Source organism: Saimiri boliviensis, chromosome 2, assembly GCF_048565385.1.
Source record: "Saimiri boliviensis isolate mSaiBol1 chromosome 2, mSaiBol1.pri, whole genome shotgun sequence".
NCBI lineage: Eukaryota > Metazoa > Chordata > Mammalia > Primates > Cebidae > Saimiri > Saimiri boliviensis.
In genome coordinates this window covers 213,836,666-213,856,621 of record NC_133450.1, presented here as the reverse complement: position 1 = coordinate 213,856,621, position 19,956 = coordinate 213,836,666, and the positions used below count along the sequence as shown (strand labels likewise).

At 39.3% G+C, this 19,956-nt stretch overlaps 1 protein-coding gene and 1 pseudogene across 16 annotated transcripts in view; both read right to left on the bottom strand.

The window, feature by feature from the left end:
* CNTRL (centriolin) overlaps window positions 1–19,956 on the bottom strand; it is a 95,575-nt gene that overhangs the window by 17,222 nt on the left and 58,397 nt on the right. For 12 of the 16 annotated variants that reach the window (XM_074395253.1, XM_074395252.1, XM_074395256.1 and 9 more), the window contains 15 exons: window positions 19,063–19,270; window positions 18,233–18,412; window positions 16,425–16,604; window positions 15,407–15,523; window positions 14,985–15,129; window positions 14,435–14,583; window positions 11,835–12,024; window positions 10,230–10,543; window positions 8,104–8,312; window positions 5,924–6,116; window positions 3,511–3,641; window positions 3,231–3,371; window positions 3,002–3,128; window positions 2,051–2,215; window positions 857–1,016 (listed from right to left, as the gene is read on the bottom strand). In XM_074395253.1, the coding sequence (XP_074251354.1) occupies window positions 857–1,016; window positions 2,051–2,215; window positions 3,002–3,128; window positions 3,231–3,371; window positions 3,511–3,641; window positions 5,924–6,116; window positions 8,104–8,312; window positions 10,230–10,543; window positions 11,835–12,024; window positions 14,435–14,583; window positions 14,985–15,129; window positions 15,407–15,523; window positions 16,425–16,604; window positions 18,233–18,412; window positions 19,063–19,270 (2,609 nt within the window). Of the gene's footprint in view, window positions 1–856; window positions 1,017–2,050; window positions 2,216–3,001; window positions 3,129–3,230; window positions 3,410–3,510; window positions 3,654–5,923; window positions 6,117–8,103; window positions 8,313–10,229; window positions 10,544–11,834; window positions 12,025–14,434; window positions 14,584–14,984; window positions 15,130–15,406; window positions 15,527–16,424; window positions 16,605–18,232; window positions 18,413–19,062; window positions 19,271–19,956 lie in introns of those variants that run through there. The other 4 variants (XM_074395262.1, XM_074395263.1, XM_074395264.1 and 1 more) reach the window with 4 other exon arrangements.
* Window positions 18,563–18,742, bottom strand: LOC120366515 (U2 spliceosomal RNA; annotated as a pseudogene).

Genomic DNA, 19,956 nt, shown 5'->3' with positions numbered 1-19,956 from the left:
GATGTATTTTCTTCTAGGACTGCCCCCCCACACACATATATTTTAAGATAAACTAGGACTATATTCCATATTCATTTTTTACCTATTTTTTTCATTCTTCTCATAAGCATGTTTGCATGTCATTAAATGTTAAAAATATGGCTTTTAAATTGGTCATTTGTTTCCAATTCTTGGGGGCGGGGGGCAGAAGAGGCAATGTTGCCCAGGCTGAAGCACAGAGGCATAATCATAGCTCGCTGCAGTCTTGACCTCCTGGGCTCAAGGGATCCTCCCTACTTGGCCTTCTGAGTAGCTGGGACTACAGGGGTACATCACTGTGCCTTGCTAACTTTTGAATATTCTTGTAGAGATGGGGTCTCACTATGTTGCCCAGGTGGTTTCTGAACTCCTGGGCTCAAGCAATCATCTTGCCTCAGCCTCCCAAAGAACTGGGATTATAGGCATGAGCCACCACACCCAGCCTGTTTCCAAATTTGGTCATTATAAATATTGGTGCAATGTACATAAACACTTGGCCTCTCTGGAGGAGTAGAAATGGGCTGACTGGTTCAACAGGTGTGAATTTCAAGAGTCTTGAAACACTGGGAGATTGTTCTAGCTTATACCTCAACCGATATAGGCTGCGAGTGCTCTTCTTTCAGAACACTCTGATCATCAATGAGCATGATTATTTTGGTTTTAAATAAAATTTATCAATTCAAATGGCAGAAAATAATATCATGTTCCTTTTATAACCTGCTTTCTTTGCTCATTAGTAGTAAGGTTAAACTTAAAAGTTTATTTCAGCCATTTGTTATTTTTTCAATGACTTGTAATACAGACATTTCCAACCTCAAACTTCGTACTTTAAACTTACCAGTTTTATGTTTAGACATCTGTCTTAAAACAACCTGAAGATTCTCTTCCTCTTTTTCAATTTCCTGCTTTATAAGTGTAAGTTGGGTTTTTCTTTCACTAATCTGAACATTCAGTTCTCCTTTCTGAACACTCAGTTCTTCCAGAAGAGATTTTACTTCCTGCGTTTAAAAAAAAAAAGTTACCCCCTCCTGTGATTGTAAATGAAAATTACTTTAAAATAAGTTATCTTATTGTCTTATTTCATAGAAATTCTAATTTGGAAACAAGCTCATTTTTGCCTTTCATGTCAAGAATAGCATTATATTTGGCAGGAACCTATTTCTATATAATAGAAGCAAAAAAGTAACATATTCTCTTCATCTAAATATATTTGCAACATTACTATAAGCAAGGCAATGTGCTCTAGAGAGAAAAGGCTGACTGAGACATGGCTCCTGCTCTGGAGGGGCTTAGTACCTTGTTGAGCCGTAAGGCAGGGATCATAAACACAACCATAAAAGGCTAAGATGGCCTAGGAAACAGGCAGACAGTGTTTTTAAACTCAAAAGAAGGAAACTCCTTCTTACAGGATAAAGGAAAAAGAAGTTTTCTTTTTTGAGACGGAGTCTCCCTCTGTCACCAGGCTGGAGTGCAGTGGTGGTATCTTGGCTCACTGCAACCTCCGCCTCCCGGGTTCAAGCGATTCTCCTGCCTCAACCTCCCAAGTAGCTGGGACTACAGGTGTGAGCCACCACTCCCAGCTAATTTTTGTATTTTTAGTAGAGACAGGGTTTCACCATGTTGGCCAGGATGGTCTCCATCTCTTGACCTGTTGATCCGCCTGCCTTGGCCTCCCAAAGTGCCAGGATTACAAGCCTGAGCCACTGTGCCCAGCCAGAAGTTTCCTTAGAGGAGGTGGCATAAAGCCGGGCAATGAGAAACAAGTGGGATCTGGCTAGTGATAGAGGAGAAGGGGAATCCCTGGAGAAAAATGGTATCAGCAGGAGAACTTTGGGCACATCTAGAAAACAACGAAGAGGGAACTACACGTGTCAGCCACTCCATGGATATGTAACAATACCAAATTGATGTTACAGAGGAGGCAAGATTTCAGGAGTTTATATTTTCATTTGGGGAGAAACAATGAAAATATATCAAAGTAAACCTATAGCACTATCCTAAGACTCTTCAGAAAACCTAATAAAAAACATACCCTAATGTGGTTGCACTTCTCAGCTACTTCAGTCTCTCCCAGTCTAAGAGCTTTCTGGAGGTCAGCTTTTGCCTGGACCATGCTTCCTTGGAGTAGATGCAGCTCCTCCTTTTTATGCCCTAACTGCCTGTCCAAGACAGCCATCTCCTGCTGCTGACTTGTCACCTGTATTAAATAAAAGGGAAGAGTAAGTTTGACAAAGGCCATGCAACCCTCAGTGCTAACCTGGAGATAATTTAGTTGTGAGGCAAAATCAAGAGCTATTTAATATCCTAATTAGTCCCCAAGAGTCAGAAAGCCCAGGCAAGGAGTGCGAGGATAAAATGCCTAAAGACCTTGAGCCCACATATTTAAAACCACTCAAATCACAGTGATCGCAGTAAGAACAATATAATAATCATGATTATCCCTCAGGTTATGCTTTTCAAAGAACTTTTATTTTTATACCCTAATTCCATTTTGACATCCTTGGTGATGGAAGTTAGAGATTTTAAAAATTTATTCATCTTTAAAATCAAAAATTCATTACATTTTTAAAGATAATGCATATTTGTTTACCAAAAAAGAAAAAGGAAGAAGACCATGCAGATATCCGAAAGGAAGAAAACAGAAAATACCCAAAATCCACCCTTCTCAGATGACCACTTTTGTACCTTGGTATTGACTAAAAATACAACCACAAGTGTTCATAAAGACATTTAACAGAAATGATTTCATAGAGTATACCATGTTTTGAGAGTCACTTTTTTTACTCAAAAATATATTGTATTAAGTTGGGATTCAAAATTAATGCTTAAAATTTTGGGATTCAAAATTTATGCTTAACAACTATGATATGTAGCCTTATTTATTCTTTTTTACAATTAAACATGTATTACTTTTATAATCATAAAACATATGTAGGTTTTAATGCTGCATGCGTTGCTTTTTTCAAGGCATCTATTGCCATACCTGGCTTCTCAGCTTTTCTAGCTCGGCTCTCTTGACCTGAAGAAGTGTCTCAGATTCTTTAAGGACCTGCAGGTGGTGATCCTCATTGCGTTCTGCCAACTCGATGTCTTTTTGCAGTTTCTGAAGCCTACAAAGCACCAGCAGCACTAGAGCAGATCCTAAGGGACTCTGAACCCCAGAGCTGTCCTCCAGCGCAAACCCCTTGCAGCCCTAAAGAGGCCTTACTTACTCTTCTGTCAGTTTTTCCTTCTTCTTGCTTAAACACTGGAAGTCTGAGTCTTTTGCTGCTACAATTTTGTTTATTTCTTTCAAGATTTCTTCCTGCTTGATTTTGTGCTGCTCCAAATCCTTTGCATCAGCCTGGAGCAATCTAAAACATATTGCTTTATTCCCCCCAGGTCCTGTAGACTGAACATGCATTATTTATCATAAACCAATTATTATCCTCTTAGAAGCAAACTTTTCATTCCTCTCAACATATACATCAATGGCTTAGGGAATCCACCTACCTTAGCTGCTGATCAGCTTTGACAAGGTTAACGGCAGTTTCCTGAGCTCTCCTTTCTAATTCCTCAGCATCTGACTCAGTTTGCAATAAACTTCTCTTGGCATCAGTGAACTTTTCAACAGCATTTTTTGTCTAGAAAAGAAACTGTCATTAAAAGCCATTCAGTTACAATACTCACTCACAGCTATTGGCCATATAAACCAGTACAGTTCTTTTGGAAAACAAGATGATATAGAAAGACATAAAAATGTCCATTCACTGTAACTCTAATTCTCGGTAAATAATTCAGAAGCAAAAAACTACTACATAAAAATGCTCATTGTATAATAATATAAAACTTGACAAATAATAATAAATAGGCTAAGTGATAACGCATTAACAAAGTGGAATACTGTGTAGCCTTTAAAATGATCAGATGACAATGTAGCAACATGGAAGAATGTTAATGACATTATGTTGGCTGAGAAAAATAACTTTAAAATGGTATAAGCACTTTGAGAGCAACTATGTAAAACTACAGTTGTGTCAACAAAGAAAGACTATACAAAAATAATTACAGTCATTTGAAAGTAGTGGAACTAAAGATGCTTTTTATTTCAAAATAATCTGAATTACTATTATATCATTTTTAAATATTAAAACTATCCATCCAACTAAGTGGCAATGAAGTGATTTTACCAAGATTCCCTCCACACACAGATTCTTGCTGTACTCCAGTCATTATCAAGTGAAGTAAAAATGCATTGATCTGATGATGATGTAATTACGGCTGACAAACATAAACATTAAATGCTCTGCAAATATTTAAAATCTTCCTATATAAGATTTTGTAAAAACACTATATATATATTTTTTATCAACTTGGTTTCTTCTTCTGCCTAACATAAGAGGCTTAAAACAATGACATCAAAAGTTCCAAAAATAGAGTGTGGTTTGCACTTGGTTGAGCAGTGACTCACCTTCAGCCAAAAAAAAAAACCTGAGGTCTGCCATTGTACTAAAGCCAGAGGAGTCCGTATGTTAAATCTGTCTATTATTATCTGTGTGGATGCAAAAGGGTTGGCAAACTCCTGGAGAGCTACGTATTTCACCGTACATCTTTCCATTTCAGATAGTTTGTTTCTGTCAATTTTATCAGCAAAGCATTGGACAAAACTCACTATGCATTCCAGAGGGCCACCAAATAGTTTTTTATCTCCTTCTATGTCAGGTTTTAACATGTCTAGCACACTCCATACAAAATGCCACTACTTTCTCTCTCCTCCTCCTTCTTACCAAGCTGCCTCCCTGAGTCATTTTGGGAAGATGAAGATGAAATAATTTGTCAACCTTAGTTCACTTATTACCTCTGCCTACTACCAGTGTCACCAATTTTCTTTTGATGATTTTACATTTCTATATATATTACTATATAATCAAAATATGCCAGTGATATTTTGATGACGTATCATCAAAATAATATATATATTATTATACCAGTGATATTTTTTCCTCTAGTTCTGCTCACAATTATTTTCTCTCACAGTAATCCAACATATGACAACAGAAGTAACAGCTCATCTGAAAAAGGAGGACTGTTTCCATTCTTAATTACTCACAGAACTTCTTTAATAATTTAGTCCCTAGGTAATAGTTTGCTATTAAATATATTCGCATTGAAATAGCAATATAAAAATAATGGTTCCTGAGGTGTTTCATATGGGTACAGAACCCTTTTCATCCTGGAATTCTCATTTAACTAAAAGAGCTCTTGGCTGGGTGTGACTCTGGGCCAGTAATGAGTCTCTCTGAGCTACATTGGTAAACGGAGCTAATGTCATCTTACAGGTTGCCAGGAAGGTTAAATGAAACATGTACAAAATGGCCATGTGTAGCCATAGCAGTGGCTCAATAAAAGGCAGCTCCTTTTTCTCCCCAACTTCCCTCTGTATTATAGTCTAAAGAATATTATCTCAGACAAAAAATATTTTGTATCATTATCAACTTGAAGAACAAAGCAATACTTGTGAGGTCCACTGTAGCTTAATAGGAATATAAAGATTGGCCTATTTAAAAAAACACAGGTAGTAGAACCCAAATATTAAATATAAAACATACACACTAGATAAGGAGGTGGGGTATGCTGGGAACAAAATAACTTCAGGAATTTTGAATATACTGTTTTATTTAATCCATGTTGAAAGGCCTACATATTCTTAGCCTGAATTTACAGATGAGAAAAGCAAAGCCAGGGGACTTAAGTGACTTGCACAGATTCTCACATCTCCTTAACAAGCAGAGTCCAGCTTGGAACCTGGCTGTTTGACTTGGACAACTGTTCTCTTATCACACACATTCTCTTTCTAATCCTTCCTGTGGACAGTAAGCTGACTCACCCACACTGAGCTCACACCCCAAACCACAACGGGACATACCTTCTCTTTAGTGCTCGAAAGTTCACTCTCAGCCTCTGCCAGGAGTCGGTCAGCTTCCCTGAGCTCTGAGCGACGTTTCAGAAGAGTCTTCTCAATGCACTCAATTTCATCTACAATATCTTCATGATGTTTGAGTGATTTTTCTATTTCTAGTTCAGTCATAAGACTCTCAACATTTCCATCAATGAAGTCCCTAAAAAATAATATACACACCCATTAAAAGATTTTAAATGTGCACAATATAGTAGCTTACCTACTTAAAAAATGCACAATGATTTTCTAATTTTACATGAAAATAGATAGGAAAGACTGCTACATTTGATTATGTTCAAGGTCTATGTTTACTATTTTACTAAACACGGAATTTTTATTGGCAATGAAGGCATAAATATGTAAAATGTATGATATGGAATTGTTTCTCCTTTTAAATATAACAACAAAGATTATTGTGTTGTCAGCACTTCACCAAGAAAATGCTGATACTTCTGTTCTTCTGAGATATAAAAATAAAGCAAACCACTACCACAGCATTCATCCATTCCCTCAAAACTATCCTTCAAGGGCCAGTTGCTGCCCTGACGACTACCTGATTTTGTGATTTATTCCATTCAGCTAAAGTAAAACTCCAGTGACAACATTTGACGCATTAGAAACCATGGCACACAATTCAATATCTTAAGGCTAACATGACAAAATTATTTGAAAATTGGATTATCTATGACTGTATGACAGAAAAATATGAAAATAAATTCAACATTTAACAGATTCTTTCTCTTTAAATGAAGGCATACGTATGAGTTTTACTTTCTTCTTGGAACATTTTTGTGTTATCCAAATTTCCTAGAATAGTACTTATTTCACTTTTATAACTATGAAAAGTGGCGATCCTACCACCCTATCATCTCCCTCAGAAAAACCTCAACATAAAAAAAATGCCACTCCCCAATGTGTATACCCATAAAAATAACAGATATAACCATCTGCCTAACTTTCAAACATGTTGTCCCTATCTTTTAGGTGCGGCCCTTGCTTTCCCTTGCCAGGACTATTAGTCACATGTCTGCTGCTAGATGGCAGTGACCACATCTTACTTACCTGTGTCCTCTGCAGTCCTCCCTACCACCCTGGGTCCTGGGCCAGGCTGGGTTAAATGACAAAAACTGGGGAACTGTCACAATTCATGGACTACTGCAAAAAACAGGCTTTTGCATAATTAACCCAATCAACAGATGTTGCATTCATTAACTGACCCTATGACAGGTGCTGGGACACAAAGATGGAGGTCCAGCTACTACCTTCAAGGAGCTTCTGGGCTCCTCACAACATTGTATGAACCATGCTATGTCCAAAGTTGCTAACCTTGAATTGTGGGTGCCTGAGAAAAGGCTTTTAATGAGAAAAAAAAAGGAGGGGATCTCTGATCTTTATTTTGAAGACAGGAGTCAGCAGGGAGAACACAGTACATGCAAAAGTGTGGAGGCAGGAGAAAACGTGATGCTTGGGGAAGCCACAGGAAATTAAGTGGGCCAGACTGAACACTGATATAAAAAAAAAAGAAAGGTAGGGTTCAGATGGAGAAGGGTGGTATATATTCTGATGGGACTAAGAATCACATGGGAAAGTGAAACAGATTTGTAGTGTGTCAAGACAGAGTGGAGACCAAGAGAGACAATACGGAAGGCCAGTGTGGAAGCTATTACAATGGCCAGGATAGACTGATTAAAAGCTAGAGAAGGGGAGATGACAGAAAGGGACCAGTTTGAGAGCTCTCCGGATGCAGAGTTAGCAGGATTTAGAGACCAACTGGAAGCACAGGAGAGTATGGGAAGGGGAAGAGTTGAGAACCTCTGCCGTATTTTTAGCAGTAACTGGAGAGGGGAAATGGTTACACCACTCTCCAAGAGGGACTACAAGAAGAGTTGATTTGTATTATTGGCTGAGAGAACTCAGACCTGTATTGCTCAATATGGTACTTAATATGTGGCTATTAAATTCATTGAAATTAAATTCTGTTCCTCAGTTCCATAAGCCACATTTCAAGTGCTCGACAGCCACATTGAGCTAGTGGTTACTGTTTTGGACAGAAGATCAAGAACATTCCAAAATTATAGAAAGTTCTATTCGACAGTGTTAACGAACTAATATCAGATTTGTCTGAATTATAAAAATGTATTAATTACTTTTGCTGTTGACGTTTCTGAACAGTTCTATGTAATTCTTCTATTTCGCGCTCTAAGCCTTTCTTCTCTTGCAAAAGATCATCAATATTATGATGCAGTTCTTCCATTTCTTTCTCAGACTGCCACTTGGATGCTCTCATCCACCATTCTTTCCGTCTCTTTGACTTTAAATGCTGCATTATGTCTTCTAATCTAGAAACTTCATTCTCCTAAATGAAGAAGGGGGAAAAAAATGCAGTGCTGAAACATCACAGGACGTTTCCTCTCTTTCCTGCCAAATGCTGACATTAACTGTGGTTAAAGTGGTATCAATGACCCAAAAAATGATGGTAGATTCTAAGACTTTGGTATAAAAACTTAAATGTCATAGAAGAAATTGATGGACAAATAGAACCTTTAATTTTTCCATCAGTCCAACTATGATTCAGAAACATGTGCCACGCCTCTCGTGGATAAATTCTGCCTCCAAGGTTCAGTGTCTAGCAGAAGATACAGAGTCCTCTCCCTCTCTGGACACACGGGAGAAAAGTTGTCCAAGAAGATTGCCTAAAGAAGAGGTGTTTTGCCTGGGTTTTGAAGAATGAATGAAAAAGGAAAGCCTTAGGCTGAAGAAATAACATATGGGAAGTATAAAAGTGCACCTGAGAAACTATGTAAACAGTTGGGTAAGTTTGGAGAGTAAAAGAACCATTTTAAGAGACTGTCAATAAATGCTGAATAGAAAGAATTGTTACAAATTAAATATGCAAGAAAAAACTGCAAGAGAATGTGCATAACTACTATAGTTAACCATGTAAACACACACAGGCCCTCTAAAACTAGTCTGATCTATTATAATGGGACTGGCAACTTGATTCTCAGGTGTCCTAGTCCTTTATTTTCTACTCAATCTGCCGAGAGGGGAAGGAAAAAACAAAGCCTCCAGGTTTCTGAGCCTGAAGGAGAAGCTTAGACTGCATTTTACTTCCTTAGAACCAAAAAGTCAGAAAGTAATCTGGCAAGGCTGGGTCTGGTGGCTCATGCCTGTAATCTCAGCACTTTACAGGTCAGGCAGGTGGATCACTCGGGGTCAGGAGTTCGAGACCAACCTGGTCAACATGGTGAAACCCCATCTCTACTAAAAATACAAAAATTAGCCAGGCATGGTGGGTGCGTGCCTGTAATCCCAGCTACTCAGGAGATTGAGGCAGAAGAATCACTTGAACCCAGGAGGTGGAGGTTGCAATGAACCAAGATCACGCCATTGCATTCCAGCCTGGGCAACAGAGCAAGAGTCTGTCTCGAAGAAAAAAAAAAAAAAGGAAGTAATCTAGTGATAAAGAAATAGTCATTTCTTAAACTATAGCCCAAGAATAAGAGATACAGTAAGAATTTACAGTCAGGTCAGTACCTACAAATATAGAAATGTTGGATAGTAATTAAAATGCTGTTTAAAAACATTTGTAAAACCATGGGCAAATGCTTATGACATTAAGTAGGATAAACAGAATACAAAATATTGTGTATGGTAAAATATAAACTATGAAAATAAATAATAAATCCCACCACCTAGAGATAATCCCCACCAAAACCTTATTGTATGCTGTCTATACATGTGTGCATACCCATGCACACACATGAATGTGTATACACACATTATACAGACATGTATGTGTACAAGTACAGGCACTAGTACGTGAATACATACATATGCAATAATATAACACTTGTCAATAGAAAAATATGTAAGCTTTGTAAAAATGGTTAATTTCTGGTTTGAAAACATTTCTGTTATTAAATGGCTAAACCAGGTTTGTAGACTGGCCTAAGACCTAATTCCTGTACATGGTATTTTTGGGTTTTTTGTTTTGTTTTGTTTTTTGCTGTTAGCCAGGTTGTCCTTGAATTTCTGGGCTCAAGCAATCCTCTTGCTTCAGCCTACTGAATAGCTCAGACTATAGGCCCATGCTACTGCTTGTATAACAGAATTTTAGTAAGAATGCTTGCACAGTTCTAAACATCAGCCTTACAAAAACACTTTTGCCATATAATCCAGTCATAAATAGATAAACTAATTATATATATATAACCTTATCAGTCACCCATGAAAGCAGTGTAGAAACAGAGTTCTATGTCTTTCCACTTACTAAGTGATGGTGTTCTGGGACGTTGCAATGCAGGACACCCATAGGAATGAGGGGGACAGAGAAGTTTGGGGGTGGAGGCCCATATACCATGGGGGCCCCAGCAGGAGGTGGGCCATAAACAACAGTGCCAGGGGTGAGAGGTCGGCTATTGTTTGGCAAGGGAGGAGGTGGTGCATACAGGGCCATGCCCTGGGGTACAGGAGAACCATCAGGAAGCACAGTATACATCATGTATCCAGGAGGAGGCACAAATGGGGGTTCTTCTTGGTCATCCAGCTCACTCTCTTCCTGGCTATCTCCTCCACTGTCTGCATCTTCAAAGAAATAAACAGAAGAGTTTATTAAACAACAGAGTGTATTACCCCCATGGTTTACCAGGTAAACAAATTTAGTAGAGAACAGCAGCATTTAAACCAAGATACTGGAGATGTGAGAATAAAACTCTGAAAAAAAGGTCAAAACTATTTTTGAAAAGCAGATTGAAACATGGATTCAAAGTATTTTCTATGGCTAATACTTGAGTTTTTCTTAGGTTTATCTGTTGGTTTGTTCCTGCATTCGTTAATTTATTCATTAATTAATTAAGTGACCACTGGGTGTTTAATTCACACTATATACAAGATTTCACAGCACTCGGTGTTTACCACTGTCATAACATATAACACTCTCCAATGTGATAGCTTATTAACTTATCTGCCATAAAAGCAGGAAATATGTTTGCTGATCACTGACAACAGAGAACCCAGCACACAGCAGGCACTCAATAAACACTTCCTGGCCATGTACAGTGGCTCACGCCTGCAATCCCAGCACTTTGGGAGGCAAGGTGGGCAGGTCACTTGAGGTCAGGAGTTCGAGACCAGCCTGTCTAGCATGGTGAGACCCCCGTCTCTACTGAAAATACAAAAATTACCCAGGTGTGATGGTGCATGCCTGTAATCACACAGCTACTTGGGAGGCTGATGCACGAGAATAGCTTGAACCTGGGAGGCAGAGGTTGCAGTGAACCAAGATTGCACCATTGCACTCTGGCCTGGGCAACAAGGCAAGACTCCATCCCCCCCAAAAAAAGTTCCTGAATGAACAAATCCTCAGAAGGCAGTATTCACATTTTACAGATTAACAGTTTCAGAGCAGCTAAATAATTAGCATAAGACCGCATAGCTAATAAGTGAAACAGATTTACTCAGGTCTGACTCTTTCCCTGGAGCTTTGAAAGACAGACCCATAACACTTCATTTTAGGAGGGTGAGATTAAGGCCATGATGCAAGGATACAAGACACCATGCTCCAGTACAGTTAAAGAGGCTGCTTAGTCAGCATGGGTGAAGCAGGGTAGAAGAAGGCTCCATTTAGGAGCACTGTTTGCGGACCTGGGTGTTGCTGAAGGATGAGTAGGCATCAGTATGGGAGGGTAAGGAGGAAGGACATTCCAGACAGGGTTTAAAACAACGACAGGAGGTTGTTGGCCAAGACCAGATAGGTCACAGAAGACCTCACAGAGTTGGCTAAGGAGTCTAGACTGTATCTTAGGGATTTTAGGGAATCAATAAAAGGTTATTAAATAGGCAAGAGAATGTAACTTTCCTATGTGATTTGACTTACCTCTATTTGGAAACAATTTATGTAACCCACTCCTGATGGGAGAATAAACCCAATATCCTGAGGCAGGTGGAGGTCCACTGCCTTCTTTCCCATCCTGCTGCCCAGGGCGTGGTTTTCTAACAGGAGTTGAGGCTGTGTACTTAAGGCCAACACCAGAGTCCTTGGTGGCCTGGGAACTATGGCTGGAAACCTAAAACGACAGCAGAGCACACTATCTATTACAAGCAGAAAGGCTGATTTTAAGAAATGTCAAAGTCTAGAGCAATGTTGAGATGTGGCAAGGTTGAGAAAGAACTTGTTTTCTTTTCATTATCCTCATTTTTCATGGAAGTGAGGTGATTACAGTCACATAAACTGCAATTACATACACAATTCAGCTTATTAACATCCCTCTAGACTTGATCGACATAGCAAGTGTCATAGAAGCCATGCAGAAAGGAGGGCTGTGTGTGTAATTGCTGGGGTCACATCAGACTGGTCTGTGAAAGTGAAGGGCTCAAAGTGTGATGAAAGCAACCAAACTATTATCTATCCTTTCAAAAGCTATTTTTAAATATCCATCTCCTATCCTGCCTTTTGATACAATTTTCTAGAAATATCAAGTCTTTGGCCAGACCAAAATGGGAAAAGCATGTTATCTGGCTGTTTGACTGGGTTAATTTTATGCAGCAACTCCCCGAGAGAGAGAAATGAAAATAAGTTCTCCATAGTAATCAGACTCCTGGGTGTCAGCCTCTCTTCTTCCTGTAGTCATTTTTCCTAGTGATTTTTTGGTTTTGTTTTGCTTTGTTTTTAACCTTATCCTTGATGGCCCAGTGACTAAGGCAAAGGAAATCAGTGAACTTTCAAAGAAAACTGGAGACACCAGTCTTCTGTTGTCCTGGGAGCTTGGCAAGGCTTTAAAGCTCTATTCTGCTGACCTCCTTCTCCTTCCCAGTCTGTAGGTCCATCATCTAAACCCTCACCCAGATCAGGCTTATATGTTTTGCTCTAATTTATACTGCTTCTACCTCCAGCTCTGGCTGCATCAAGGAGTTGGCTTCCTTTAGGATTTCTGGAAGAATCTAAGATTCTGCTTTTCAGGGGTCTGGTTAAGTCTATATAGCCCTGGGATCCTAGTGTGTCTGAGCTGCTTCTCCCTGACTACTGCTCATCAGCTGATGATAGCAGGATGGCACCAGGCCCCTCTGCTTTGGATGAATATAGCCTACAGTCTTCTCCACACTTCCTACATTCAGGCCCCAGTCTTCTCACTTTCCACATTCAGGTCCCAGGCCCTGATCATTTCTCTTTAACATCCTTTAATCTCATCTCCTCTTTCCCAGCTCCACTGTGATCTAGCTCTGGCTTCTACTATTTATCTGAATCAATTCAAGAGCCCCACAGAAAGCTCACCCTACCACAAGTCTAGTCTCTATACTAGCCAGAATATTACTCCTAAACTATAACTCTGATCATGTTAGTACACAACCCATTTCCCATGGCCTATATAATTAAGTGTAAGAGATTCTAAGCCCCTTTTTTAAAAAAAGCATGACTCCAGGCTGGGCATGGTGGCTCACGCCTGTAATCCCAGCACTTTGGGAGGCCGAGGAAGATGGATCACCTGAGGTCAGGAGTTAAAGACCAGCCTGGCCAACATGGCAAAACCCCATCTCTACTAAATATAAAAATTAGCCAGGTGTGGTGCTATGTGCCTATAATCTCAGCTACTCAGGATGCTGAGATAGGAGAATCGCTCCAACACAGTAAGAAAAGGTTGCATGGAACTGAGATCGTGCCACTGCACTCTACCCTGGGTGGCACAGCAAGGCTCTCTCTCTCAAAAAAAAAAAAAAGCATGACCCCAATCTATGTTTCAGCTTCATCTTTCACTGTTCCTGTAAATCTTCTAGCCCCACAAAGCTACTTGTCTTTGCTAAGCCAATAACTCTCCTTTTCCATAAAGCTGTTTCCTCCCTCCTAAAAGTCCATCTCTCACTGCTTGTTAAGTGCTGACTTCACAACTCTGCTTGTGAAGCATTCCTCCTGAACTTCCCATCAGAAGAATCCTTAACACTTCTCTGCAACTACAGAATGCAGGTCAGGTCTGTTGTCATTGGCATATCACCATTTTGCAATTATGCTGGCATGGCCAATGAGCTCTTTGGGAGCAGGGGTTTTATCACTTTATCATTCATTGTAATGCACCACCACTGCCCAGCACTTGGCCTAGGCTAGAGTAAGCACTGAATGAATATTTGTTAAAACGACATGAAATCCAGGTGCCTTTTTTTTTTTTTTTTTTTTTTTGGTTGGAGCCTCTGCACAATTCTATGCCCATTTTAGTGGGCTCTTTGGGCTTAAGTCACCATTTCCCCTTACAGCATCCTCATTCAGGGACCCTACCACATACCACCTGAGTATGAACAGCCAACTGCCACCTTCCCCAAGAAGGCCCTATTTTCATCTCAAACATTAAAAACACTGTAGAATCTCAATGTATGGCTTAGCATAGAAATGTTGTTTTTGGTACCTGTTAATAAATTTGGGGAAGGGGACAATGTCATACTTTCTTCAAGAAAATTCAGTACACATTCCCAACACCACAGAATTCCTACTTTGGATGATGGTGGTGGTGGCATGAAGTACCAATAGCCTCGTCTTTTGAAAGGATCTGCCATGCTGCTGATGTAATCATTCTGATAAGAAACTTCACGTCGAAGTTCAGCAATTTCTTCTAAAACATTTTCAAAGCCTCCTTTGTTGTCTGTAAGGAAAAGTCATTCTATGAAATTGATATAAAATCATTTACTTCCTTTCTTTCTCAAAATAAAAAAGCAATTCCATGAGAGCCAATGAATTTTATCAGTTCCTCAAAGCTGACTTTCAGTCTGCTCTTTGGTAAGTCAGAAAAAGCAAATAAACTGATTTGTAAACATTATTTCTTTTGAAATTACAATATGAAACTCATTTTTGCAACCAAGTCCCCCAATAACACATACTCAAAATATTTTTAAAATTATTTGATTTTACTTATTAAGCTAATTACCACAGCTCTCTAAATCAAGCATGGAATTGATTTGTAACAGTTAAAAGTAAAAAACAAATGAGATTATTTTATTTTACAACTACAAAACCACTGCCAAAAATCAAAGTCCAATACTTTACCAGTTCCAGTGAGGTCTAACATATTCTTAAGTCTTGCAATCTCTGTCCTTTGTCGTTCCATTGTCTCATTCAGTTTCTCAATTTCTAGCACCTGTGAGTTTGCTCCTCCAGTACCGACACCTGTTTTCTCCATCTCAAGTTGAAACTATTTTAAAAATCACATATACAAAGTTGTCAATGAATTCATTTTTTCCCAAATACATTTATCCTTTCAACTTGATGATGAGTCTATAATATTTATTTATACTTTCCCAGTGAGAAAACTGCATTACTTGAAACTGCACTAAGCCTGGCACACAGTAAAGGATAATGTACAGATTAACTATTGATTGCACTTCAGAATTCTTTGAGACATCACCTACGGTAATTTTGTCTTTTAGGAGAATCTGGTAAAGAGAAGGTCTCTGGGTACCAACACTGACCTGCTCCTCCTTCTGCCTGAGAAGATTCTGTAGGAGTTCGATCTCAGCTTCTGCTCGGGTCAGATCCCTGGCTGCTTGTGCTGCCTTTCTGCTGAACTTCTCTGCTTCCTGTAACTCCTACTGGAACAGAGGTATGAGAAAGACACTGCTGCTATTTCATTTCTTCCTCTTGGATTGATTCCTCTGCTTTCACCACATTGCCCACCCAGCTGTCCATGCAAATATGGCCCCAAGCCCCACCTTCTCCTGTGTTGTTCCCATTGTAGGGCAGCATGCCCAGCCCCCAACCCCAAGGTGCTGCATCAGAAAGAACAAAGGCTAATTTTTTTACTTTTTCACTTTTACTACAGTTTTCCATAACTATGTCTCTCTGGGCTCTCCTCATTAGATTTTTGTCTCCTATAATCTGCTATCTTAATCTCATTAGCATTTGCATCCTATAAAGCACAGTAACAGACATTAGCTCAGTAAGGAGTCATACTAGGAAGTAACATTTTCACATGACTGCACAAGATGAAAAATTTCAGATAGGGATTATATGACAATCCTTCAAGAACCCTTGTCCAGGTAGGTATTGACAGCTACCTCCCCAAGCAGATTTCTACACTTAAAGGTAGGGATAGTATGTTTATATGATGATTCCTTTCAGGGCTCAGTAGAATGCAGGATCCATGGCAGCACAAAATAAATTATTGGGGGTTGTGATGGGGGAACGTAACCCTTATGTAAGGTATGACCACGCCTCGAGTGGCATATGGTAATCTCTGTGACCTGCACATATACCCCAGATGAGTTCCTGGAAGAAACCATCAACCCCTGCGGCGCTTAACTAACTTGAGACATTCTTCTATTGTTTCTTATTCCGGCTTCAATTGACAAGGCCATTGGACTTTAAACAGACAACTTTACAGTGGTTTATAAAATAACCAATGTCTATAAGAAGATGAATAATACAAGTTGCTATGTTTTCTGACAGCAGCAGCATTGATGGAAACCTGTTCTGTACATGTGAACTCACCTCTGCTCGCTCCTGGTTAATTTTCATAACAGTTCCATGAAGGGACTTCAGCTGGTCCTTGGCAATGGTGAGCTCAGCTGTGGCTAGCTTATCAGAGGTGGCCACAGCTTTCTTTAGTTTCTTCAGTTCTTTATCTAAACCAAAAAATTGCTCCTGAGATTTGGCATCTTCAAGTTTCTTCTAAAATAAAAGAAACATTAAGCAGATGAATCATTTGATAGGAATGAATTCAGATATAAGATCCAGGAGGGCAGGGACTCTGTTCACTGCTGCCTAGAATAATACTTGATACACAGGAGGTACTCCAGAAATATCCACTAAATAAATCTTAGTCAAGAATCTCAGTGGCCATAACTTCATCCATTCATTGGAAAAACATTTCCTGGCACTACCACCAAGACATGGATGGTTCTGTCTTTGAAATCACTGAATCAGGCCCTGGGCATAGGGTGGTATGAAAGAATTTGGCATTTTTGAGAAACTGAAAGGAGAAGCACAGTGGAAAAAGGAGAGATCTAAACAGAGGCAAATCACGTAGGCCTCATAGGCTTAAGAATTTTGGTCTTTATCCTAAGAACAAAGGAAGCTACAGGAGGGGAGACTGATTACAACCACTTGACATTTCAGAAAGAGCATCTTGGCTGCTGTGTAGAGCAGGGTCATGAGTAGAAGTGACAGATCAATCAGACAGCCACACCAATCATCCAGAAGAGAGATGATGACAGCACAAGGGTCTAGCATCAGATAAGGAAAAAGAACATATATTCCAGATATATTTTAGAGATGGATTCAATAGGACGTGGGAACTGATGGGCTCTCAATGAAGGATGAAGTAAGTCATTCACTGAGGCTGGAAGAAAGCAGATGGCAGAGTGTGAAGAATGAGAAGTTGTGAAACTGTAAGACATGGGAGAGAAAGCTCACCACAGGAAAGGGTCACGTTGTCCGTTTGAGACTGGTAATCATAAGTTTATAATGACACCACTATGCTGGATGGGCAACTTTTTTCTCCAGGAATACTAGCGTAAGTGCAGGCCCAAAGAAAAGCAGAGAGTTTTGTCAGGGAAGTAAAAAAAAAAAAAAAAAAAGTCTTGTCAGGGAAGTAAAACAGTAGAAAAGGGCAAGGGACTTAAAAAAAAAAAAAAAAAGAAAAAAGAAAGAAAAAGTTATAGTTGGTAGATCACGAAATTTAAGTTGGACAAGGAAGAAAGTAAAGACAAGGGCTTAACAAATAGCAAAGGTAGGGGGTAGGGCTAATGAATTGGAAGCTCAATAAGGTTGATAAATTTTTAGTGTGTGGATGTCAGCACGATAAACAGTTATGACCAGAACAAGACACTTCAGTTTGTGATTTCAGAGATAGGTGCAATTTTTAAAACTTGACAAGATCCAGAATGTGACAATGGGAGTAGATGGTTGAGGTGGAATAGACAAGCCATTCAAGAGAGGCCAGGGTATTAGAAAGGATGATGAGGAGTTTAAAAGTAATTTTTCATGGATATGTCCAATTAGACAAGAGGTTTCAAAGGAGTCAAACTCCTCCCAATATCATTTGTTAAGTACCACCTAATTAACTCGAAACTCATCCCTTACATTCCCAATTCTCGTTTCCATCTACCATGATACCTGGTCTTAGGGTCTTGATTTGATGACATGCGTCCAGGTCCCACCTAGGTCAGGTTCAGCACCGTGCCAGCAATGCAGCCAGAGGTGACTATGGATCGCACTCATCTCAGCTGACCTGATTGCCAGAGGGCAGGACACTGGCAGCAGGTACTTATGTGACTCATTTTCCAAGACTTCCCTACCTTTTTCTCTAACTCTCGGAGTTGGGCCAGAATTCTCTCCTTCTCTTCATCGGCTTCCTGAAGTTGGAGATCTGTAAGGCCTTGGATTTCCTCCATACTTTTTAGATTTTCTTGCAAATAGTGAATTTCATTCTCCAATTGCTGGATTCTTGCTTCATGTTGCCTCTTATCAAAATTAATCTGTGAAGAAATAAAATTTCAAGAATGATTTTTAGGCAAAATATGTTTTCGGCAAAATAAAAACTTTTTATAGAGGTATCATCTATTTTACTACAAGCTATAACTTAAATTTTTTTTTTAATGGGAGTACTCTGATTTCTAATTTTGTAAATGAATTGTATCCCGAGGGGGTGTACCGTTCCTCGAAGTTGCGTGGAATGGATGGAGCAAGCTCCTATTCCATCTCCCAACTCCAAAAATACATTTAATATGTTGTTCTCGGATAGAGGACGTATCAGATATTAAACTGATAAGAACAGATACTACACTTGATCTTAGCCAAAAGTTAATTTTTTAATAATGAGTTGTCAGGAATGGTTTTATCTTGAATGCTCTCCAGGAGTCATTTGAATGTGGCATTATTTACCTGCGTGTTATAAAATAACTCAACTTTGCTTCCAAATCAAGGAAAATACAATATCACAAACAAGCCTGACTTTGACATTATAATCACATTCAGGGTTGAATTTTAGTCACACCTAGCTTGACTTGTTATAAGTGAAAATAACAATTATGCTGTATTTACATGACAAAGGAAGCATTGTAATTTGCTGAAAAACATTAACATTTGCCAAACACTTCCCTCCAGCTGCCTCTCGCCCTTTTCTTACTCTGGCTTCTAGGGCTCTCTCACAGGCCTGCCTGAACTCTTCTTGTCCAGTTGCCAGTTTCTCTTGCTGCAGAGCCATTTCTTCTTGGAGTTTTCTCTCTCTAACTTGTGCTTCCTCTCTTTCCCACTGGGAGCGTGCAAGAATTTCACTGAATTGTTTCTGTAAGTCAGCAAGACTTTTCCCCAAGACATCTGAAGGACTATGGATGCTAGTAAAGAGGGTGAAAAAATGGTATAGATGTGAAATTTTATTTTTGATGCTGGATGCAAACATGCTGTTAACATTAGCTCTGGAGTAAAAAGAGCTGTGTGGAGGGACTAGTGTCAAGCTATAGCAATTTACTGAGCATCTCCTAAGTGCAAATTATTGTTTTATCAAATGACTGCTGCCACTCTGAAAACATGGGCTCATATCAGTCTAACGATAATTGCTCCAAGAATGTCCATTTCATATATTTGAAATAATTGTTTTCTTATGATGTTTCTTCTCTATTTAAAATGTATAATGTGGCTCTACTTCCTGATCACACATAATGAACTTTCAAGAAAGAATTACTCTTAAAAACAAAAAATTTCTCTTAAATACCAAAAAAAATAAAGATCCAAAATGTAAAAACAATCAGTGGCAGACAATTAAAATTAAACAATCAGCTAGGAATGAGTCTAACGCCTGTAATCCCGGCACTTTGGAGGCCGAGGCAGGTGGATCACAGGTCAGGAGTTTAAGACCAGCCTGGCCAAGATGGTGAAACCCCATCTCTACTAAAAATACAAAAATTAGCTGGGCATGGTGGCAGGTGCCTGTAATCCCAGCTACTCAGGAGGCTGAGGCAGGAGAATTACTTGAACACTGGAGGACAGAGGTTACAGTGAGCTGAGAGTGTGCCACTGCACT